The 8,238-nt window shown below is 39.5% G+C and overlaps 1 protein-coding gene and 1 long non-coding RNA gene across 2 annotated transcripts in view; one reads left to right on the plus strand and one right to left on the minus strand.

Annotated features, from left to right (window-relative positions):
• The window catches only part of LOC116615540 (myosin-10), a 30,001-nt gene extending 26,105 nt beyond the window's left edge, over nucleotides 1-3,896 (minus strand). The window contains exons 1-2 of the mRNA XM_032377231.2: nucleotides 3,366-3,896; nucleotides 2,980-3,136 (exon numbers count right to left, since the gene is read on the minus strand). Of these exons, the coding sequence (XP_032233122.2) occupies nucleotides 2,980-3,136; nucleotides 3,366-3,689 (481 nt within the window). The 5' untranslated portion in view covers nucleotides 3,690-3,896. The remainder of the gene's footprint in view (nucleotides 1-2,979; nucleotides 3,137-3,365) is intronic.
• A 144-nt stretch (nucleotides 3,897-4,040) lies between these two features.
• LOC116615525 lies at nucleotides 4,041-5,880 on the plus strand. The gene is made up of 2 exons (XR_004294976.2): nucleotides 4,041-4,338; nucleotides 4,507-5,880. It is a non-coding gene; the product is annotated as an uncharacterized LOC116615525 (long non-coding RNA).
• The last annotated feature ends 2,358 nt before the right edge of the window (nucleotides 5,881-8,238 follow it).

Genomic DNA, 8,238 nt, shown 5'->3' on the forward strand with positions numbered 1-8,238 from the left:
CCAGGCCACAATTTTCTAGTGCCAACATTAATTCATCAACTGAATGCTTAAGCACTGGTGTTTAAAGTGTGCAATTACAGAACTAAACTTCTTATTCAAAAATAGAGATTCAGTGGTGGGGCGGTGGAACCATCTAATCTCTAAACAAAACATCACTTATCTTCCAACACCACATTTTTTTTCTAGAATATATTTAATTCTAAATTAAGCACACACACTTAATGCCTCCTTCTGTTAAGGACTAGTTAAAAATAACTCATAACTATCTTAACACATTTAAATCATATAATTTTCCATATCCATAACCTTGATTTGATTTCGTAGAGTCCTCCTCATAGTCATTAGCTTTTAAATAACTGTATTTAACTCATTCATTGTTAGTAAAATTTAGCATATTACTGCCGATCTAGACTCAAGTAAAAGTAAACATTTTAGAATGAGATCACAGTGTCTTGCAAAAACGGACAATTATCACCACTGATTCTAGCAATTAATTACTTGTGTTAATATAGTGTTCCAAGGTATTTTAAGTATGGTATGTAATGAGCTAAATAATTTTACAAAGCGGAGTGCAGTGAACAACCTAGATAAAGACAATCATTACTTTCTTAACAATTTTTGAAACTCGAAAATGAGGGGCTAGTAATTTAAATGCTTTTTTTGCAAAAAGGCATGTGTTTTGCTTTCTATTATTGATTTAATTATGGAAACAATAAGCAAAATATTAGATGACTTGTTTGAATTTGTAATTAAAACATTGGCTTGAAAGTTAAATTGTGATAGATAACCCCTAAATGCTTTCTCTAGAATTTCAATGAAAAGGCTTAGGCACACTTGTCACCATGAAGTATATTTGGGCAAGTTATCTTTAAGATTTTTCTATTATGATAAAGCTTATTTTTAAAAATGGAATCAACATCAAATTCAACAATGCTTGAAAATCAAATCATAAATCATAAATCATGAAACGTTACACAACTTAACTTATAAAAGATTTTGACCATAAAAATAATTTAATGTTTTTATCTTGATGGTAAACACTTTCTGGTTATCAATTCAATTTCAAAATAACATTCCAACATTTTCTTTCGACAACCAAAATGTCCCTAAACCTGTTGTGCAAATTTTTAAGCAGTGCATCTTCACATTTCAATAAATCTGTTAGAATTTCAATATCCATAAGAAAGTAAACACTGTTGTGTAAGTAAACAACAACTGATTTTAATTCTAAGTTGCTTGATTACTAAACAACATATATCTTTTTTATAAATATTTCAAGATAGGAAATGATGCTATCATTACAAATAGGAAATGCTGCTTTTGCTGCTGATAAGCAATTAATAGATTGCATGTGATTTCTTGCCAAATTAAGGAATTAAAAAGACCCCCAACAGAGTTAAGTCAGTAAATATTGCCCGAGACACAAAAAGGAACAGTTTCTCAATCTTTTAAAGAAGTTTGCTCTATTTGAAATAAAATATAGTGATAAAATGATAACCTGAAATAAAAATGAAAGCAAAACATACTGTCTCCAGTTAACAGGCAAAGGCAAGGAGTAGAAACAAGGGCAATTTGAGCGATGGATTTCCATAATTAAACAGTTTAATCTTGTGATATTGGATCTAATAATTGCAAAGGTTTTCATTTTTGATTGCTAATGATGGGAGGTATTAGTCTATAAAACACAACTACAAGAAACAATTGCATACAGGTTATGTTTAAATGTGGAGGGTTGTATCTAAGATACAAAAGTAAATAGCATTTTGTTTGTTCAGAGATATTATTTCTGTACTAATTTGAAAACTCAATTACGTCAGGGTAGAATATATAGATACTAGCCTTATCCCAACCAACGTTTGTTCTAGAGAAATCTGCATTTTAATATTATCTAAGACTGTGGTGTGATGAATTCAAAATGAGGATCATTCATTTAACAAAGATATAGCAGATTGGCCTGAATTCTTAAGCTGTTGGCAGTCATAACAGGCATGAAGTATACTGCCTAAAATCATGATCAAAAGAGAAAACAGTCAAATGTTACATGCATGACTTTTGAATAAAGATAGCCATTGTTGCCATACAGTAGATCACATCAGACCATCTATAATGCCCCTCGGCCAATCACAGTGACCATCAGTTGCGTCTCAGCATATACCATACTAAGCATTATTGCACCCAAATAAGCCCAATTCTGCACAAGTCACCTTTAGTATATAATATCATAATGGCTTCTCAAAAAACAATAATATATAATGTATATACCAGTGAGCACATTAATAGTTTATATTTCTTGAGAATTACTAGTGGCAAAACATTGGCATTGCATTTTTGACATCTAGACTCTGTGTTGACAGCAATATTTTATGTGTGTTTCTAGAAGTATTTAGCAGTGTAGCAAAATAATTTTCATAATAAACTATCAGATTTCATGTTTGGAATATATATCAAAAGTCAAGCCCTAGGATAAGTAAACAGTATTTTGTTCTTGAAGGGTTGACTTCAAAAACAGTAGATTGACTTTAGGTTCCTAATAGTTTAATAACCCAATTCGACAGATCTTTAAAAGAATTAGCAGAATACATTAGCTATAAACACACTGATAAAAACTTGGCAAAACTTAACATGGCATGATTCGGCAAGAAAGAGGGATTTAATAGAATTTCAAAATGTCAGCATTGAGCCATTATCCGTGAGGTTAAAATGCCCGAAGGAATATTTCAGGTTATGATGATTGAATGTGAAAGATGCATATTGATTGGATCGAAATATTTTAGTTGGATGAGCAAGCTATGCACAACGCCTTCCAGAAATGAGCAAATAAATGAGCTCTTTGGATTGCTGTTTACATGAAGCAAAGGTACTTCTAAGTGTGACGAGCATACAACAAATTCCTTCCATGCACCGGAGGCTAACCATGCGTCGAGTACTACGATAGCACACACACAAATAAGCCGATGTTGTGTAAAGAAAAAAAATTACCTTGCAACATGCTCCTGTATGCTGTATCCGTGATTGCATATATATGAGGTGGAACTTCGTGGCGTTTCTTTCCTCTGTACATATCGATAACTTTGTCGGTATAAATCGGTAGACGCTTGTAGGGGTTCACCACAACACAGAAAAGACCAGAGTAGGTCTGCAATTGATAAAACGAGCACATGCTTAGCTATGATTGCAGCGAACAGCTGGGAACAGACAAATGCTAAAGTCAAGGCAACTTTTCTCGGAGTAGATTTCGAGTCAGACTTCCGGTATAAACGCTTACAAAGTTAGCTCGGCTTTCAAAGATAGCAGTTCATTTTCCGGACAATACATGCACCAAGATTGTATCATTATTAACGGCAATGGAATGGAGTAATACTTACATAGATCAAGCCAGAGTAGTAACGGTCTTTTAGGTTGTGCAACACACTAGCTTCGTTCAAACATGTAAGATCGGCCATGTCTTCAACTTTCTCGAATTTGGGTGGGTTCATACGCTGGATGTCATCTTTGTGAACTTTCTTTTTCTTCCCCCCTTCCACCTCGACAACATACTCATCTTTACTCTCATCTTTTATGCTTGCTCCTACAAAGCCCTGCTTTTCGTCGGGGATCCAAACCAAGCGTTTGGAACTCCATTCTGCTAATGCAACCGGGTCAGAAATGGCTGCCCGGTCGACAACCAAGTATTTCATTTCGTTTTCCATGATGAGTTATACGCGTGGAAACGCGGTCTCAGCTCCACACAGAGATATTAGGACCTTTCACTAAAGATCCTTTTACTTTGGTACTTCTTGAAGTCGAGCAATACTTGAAAAATATAAAGAAACCCGACCAAGTTCCTTGATCTAAAAGGCCCCGCCGCTTCTCACTTTGGCGAGTTGCAAAGAGCTTAGCAGCCTCACCCCGGCGTAATGTGACGTCACGATACGAGGTATGCAGACCCGTACGGTACGTCACTGCGATCTGATTGGCTGTTTTATCGAGGCCTCGATAAAGAATGATTATTTTGATTGGCTAGTTTGCATTAAAATATTAGAAAATTGCTACCCATTTTTACGGGTCCTTTAGTCGGCTTTGTTCTTAACTTTCCGACCTTACACTGACGAATGATTTATCCTAAAAGTTGTTCAAAAGATCTCGGGGTTTCAAGACACGAGTCAATCGAAGAAAATGCATAATTCTATAGTTTGTACGCTAAAACACTTTTCGCAGAGAAAAACTCGGTTCGAGCGAGCAACATGCGAAATCGATGACGACCAACAAATCGGTGAAGCAAAAAAAATATTTCTGTCCGTCATTATTAATACCTCTTATGGCGATTTCAGCTCGTGATCAATACTCATATCTTAGCAGGTGAGCATTGAATATACATAACCGTAACTCTAAACGATTTGTCTAAGACAGCGGGACAAAAAATAGGTTCTCTCTGCAAATATTAAGAATATCTACTCCCATATGCCATTGCATTCACTTTTATTTACGGGAAATGTTTTTTTTTTATTATTAATATTATATATTTAGAATAAACCACCCAGCAAGAAGAGAGAGAAAAAAAATCAAGCACATGGAACCGTTTTGATTGAGCGAGCGAAAAACGTCAAGCTGTGAAATCACGGAAGCTTTCGTCACGCAACGCGTACAAGCCTTTCCTGGCGTGACGGAAAGTCACGTAAGCTTGTAATAGGCATCGCACCATATGTGGAGAAAGTTTTAACTTTTAATGCATCGCGTGGTTTCATTTTTCTGATGCTTTTGTCGTGACCTCATAACAAATATTGTGGTGATATCATATCCCGATTCTAAATTCATTGCAACATGATTTGGTCACAGTAAACTAGAATTCGAATGAATGTTTCCAATGTTCCTTTATTCGAATGAATGTTTCTCTTGATTGGTATGTGCCAAATATAATATTAAATGTCCATAATCTCAATTTCCTCACACAAACAAGGAGTTAATGGGTAAGTATATGTAATAAGGATTGGACAACAATTAGCAATAGGTAGAGTACCCCGGTTCCAGAGATATTCCCGCACTGCCGAAAACCCGAAAGCGCAACGAGCGAATATCGACGGCGAGGGCCTTAAAGCTCGGCATATTATTTGGGGCCTAGGGGCGATAGTCCATTGGCATCTGTGAGACATTCAAGAAGTTGATGTAGCCCCTTATCAATGAAGATGAATTTTCAAAAGCTATTGATACAAACGATTGTTTGTCTAATAAATTTATGCACATCTCAACAGAGTGGTTTTCAAAATCCTTTGCAACAAAATGTATTTGTTAAAGTGTAATAGTGAAAACCAGAACAAAAGAGAACAAAGACATTACAGTGTATTAGTACTAAATAAACAAAATAGTATTTCACGGGTTTTTGAAAACCACTCTAAGGAATATACCCCACCCCATTTATTAACATGGAAAATTAAAATTTTAATCGCGCTTACTACCAGACAATTTGTCTACACGTGGAATGGTTACCAATCATCTGATCCGATCCTTGTACAGCCTGGAAAAGTATGACAGCGTCAATTGCTGCCATTCGCCCTGGCTTTCGTGACAATTGAAGTTTAAGCGTAGATTTATAGAAGAGAAACGGAAAAGCCAGACATACAGGAAAACACTTTTATAGTTCTGACTAAGTTGGCGGTGGCCGCGGCTACCGGAAAAGGGCGTGTTTAATAAGCAGGGTTTTATACGACATTTTTATTGTATTGCATAGATAAGGGATAAAGAAATGTAAATTACTACTCTTGAATTAATCACTATTGATTTACTATCCTTCAATAGTGACACTTTTTTGGTGGTCCAAGGAAATGTACGCGCACTTTGCGCAGCACTTAGTTATACTAACTTCAGTTACTCAAAGCTTCAATAAATCGAGCCTTCGCGCTAAGATAGACTGATTGATTTTTGCCTTCAGGCAAATTTTTGATTCTTCTATTATCCAGATACTCGAACGAATAACTCAGATCTTAAAGGGCGCATGTTAGAGGGGGCTCTCGGAAAAGAAACATGGCGAGAAAGGTCCTTTAATTGCAAAGCTTTTTTAATATACACAAAATAATTTTAATTAACTCCACATAGCCCAGAGATAAGGTTCACTACTCACATACATAATGTAGCAATGAGTCAGGGTCCACCCCCCACATACCCCAGGGGGCAATGGGCCAGGGTCCACGCCTCACATACCCCAGGTAGCAATGGGCTAGGGTCCACCCCCCCCCCCCCCCCCACATATCCCAGGGGGCAATAAGTCAGGGTCCACCCCTCACATACCCCAGGGGGCGATGGAATGGGCCAGGGTCCACCCCTTACATACCCCAGGGGGCAATGGGGCAGGGTCCACCCCTCACATACCCCAGGGGGCAATGGAATGGGCCAGGGTCCATCCCTCAAATACCCCAGGGGGCAATGGGGCAGGGTCCACCCCTCACATACCCCAGGGGACAATGAGTCAGGGTCCACCCCTCACATACCCCAGGGGACAATGGGCCAGGGTCCACCACTAACATACCCTAGGGGGCAATGGGCCAGGGTCCACCCCTCACAAACCCCAGGGGGCAATGGGCCAGGGTCCACCCCTCACATACCCCAGGGGGCAATGGGCCAGGGTCCACCCCTCACATACCCCAGGGGACAATGGGCCAGGGTCCACCCCTCACATACCTCGGGGGGCAATGGGGCAGGGTCCACCCCTCACATACCGCAGGGGGCAATGGGCCAGGGTCTACCCCTCACATACCCCAGGGGGCAATGGGCCGGGGTCCACCCCACACATACCCCAGGGGGCAATGGGCCAGGGTCCACCCCTCACATACCCCAGGGGGGCAATGGGCCAGGGTGCACCCCTTACATACCTCGGGGTGCAATGGGCTAGGGTCCACCCCTCACATACCGCAGGGGGCAATGGGCCAGGGTCTACCCCTCACATACCCAAGGGGGCAATGGGCCAGGGTCCACCCCTCACATACCTCGGGGGGCAATGGGCTAGGGTCCACCCCTCACATACCCCAGGGGGCAATGGAATGGGCCAGGGTCCACTCCTTACATACCCCAGGGGGCAATGGGCCAGGGTCCATCCCTCACATACCCCAGGGGGCAATGAGTCAGGGTCCACCCCTCACATACCCCAGGGGACAATGAGTCAGGGTCCACCCCTCACATACCCCAGGGGGCAATGGGCGAGGGTATACCCCTCACATACCCCAGGGGGCAATGGAATGGGCCAGGGCCCAGCCCTCACATACCCCAGGGGGCAATGGGCTAGGGTCCACCCCCACATACCCCAGGGGACAATGAGTCAGAGTCCACCCCTCACATACCCCAGGGGGCAATGGTTTCCTCTGTGATGAAAACACTACAACTCAACACAACTTAAAAGTGTCGAGATTCAATAAATTTAATATTTCAACTTTATTTTATTTAATTTATTAATTCATTTCATTTATTTATTTGCATTCCATATTGATGGTATTGCATAACATAATATGGCTTAAATGAGAGTATTCGGTCTTGATTTAAATGTTTTGCATATAAAGTGGGCTACTTTCTTATTCGGTCAACATTATTAAAAAGGAACAGAATTTTATCATCATTACTTAGATTGTCAAAGAAAATGTAGTGGGATTGGATATCAGAAAATAATTGCTTTCGTCCAGAGTGGGATGAGACGCAGAAAAGCGTGAAATGTTTTTCATCCTCTAAAGTGTTATAATTCAAGACGAAAAGTTAATATATAAATTCCGCTTAAAATATTAGGGAAATACATCTTTGGGGGTTTCATTTTTTGCATTAAAAGTGACTTTTGATTAGTTAACTGTTAACGCTAGCTCTTAAATTAGCATAAGTTTATCGGGATTTGTTAATGGAACGCCAGAAGGGGAACGCTAAACATGGAACGCTCAAAAGGGAACGCTCAAAAGGGAACGCTTAAAAGGGAACGGATTTATGTGTGTGAGGTAATTGTTGTGGTTTGAAATGCTTCTTGGTTTGAAATTGTTAAAACCAGTTTGAAAATAATTCAAACCATGCCACATTTGTTGTGGTTTGAAATGCTTCTTGGTTTGAATTTTTTTCAAACTGGTTTTAACAATTTCAAACCAAGAAGCATTTCAAACCACAACATAATGATCCCGGTTCGGACCGGACTATTTTTTTTTTTTACTAAATTTGAAATATTTAGCCAAAATGAAGAAAACCTCTATTGAAAAAATAATTCTGAGATTATCCTAATAATTATGTGGAGGTCATAGA

The sequence above is a fragment of the Nematostella vectensis genome, chromosome 12 (assembly GCF_932526225.1).
Source record: "Nematostella vectensis chromosome 12, jaNemVect1.1, whole genome shotgun sequence".
NCBI lineage: Eukaryota > Metazoa > Cnidaria > Anthozoa > Actiniaria > Edwardsiidae > Nematostella > Nematostella vectensis.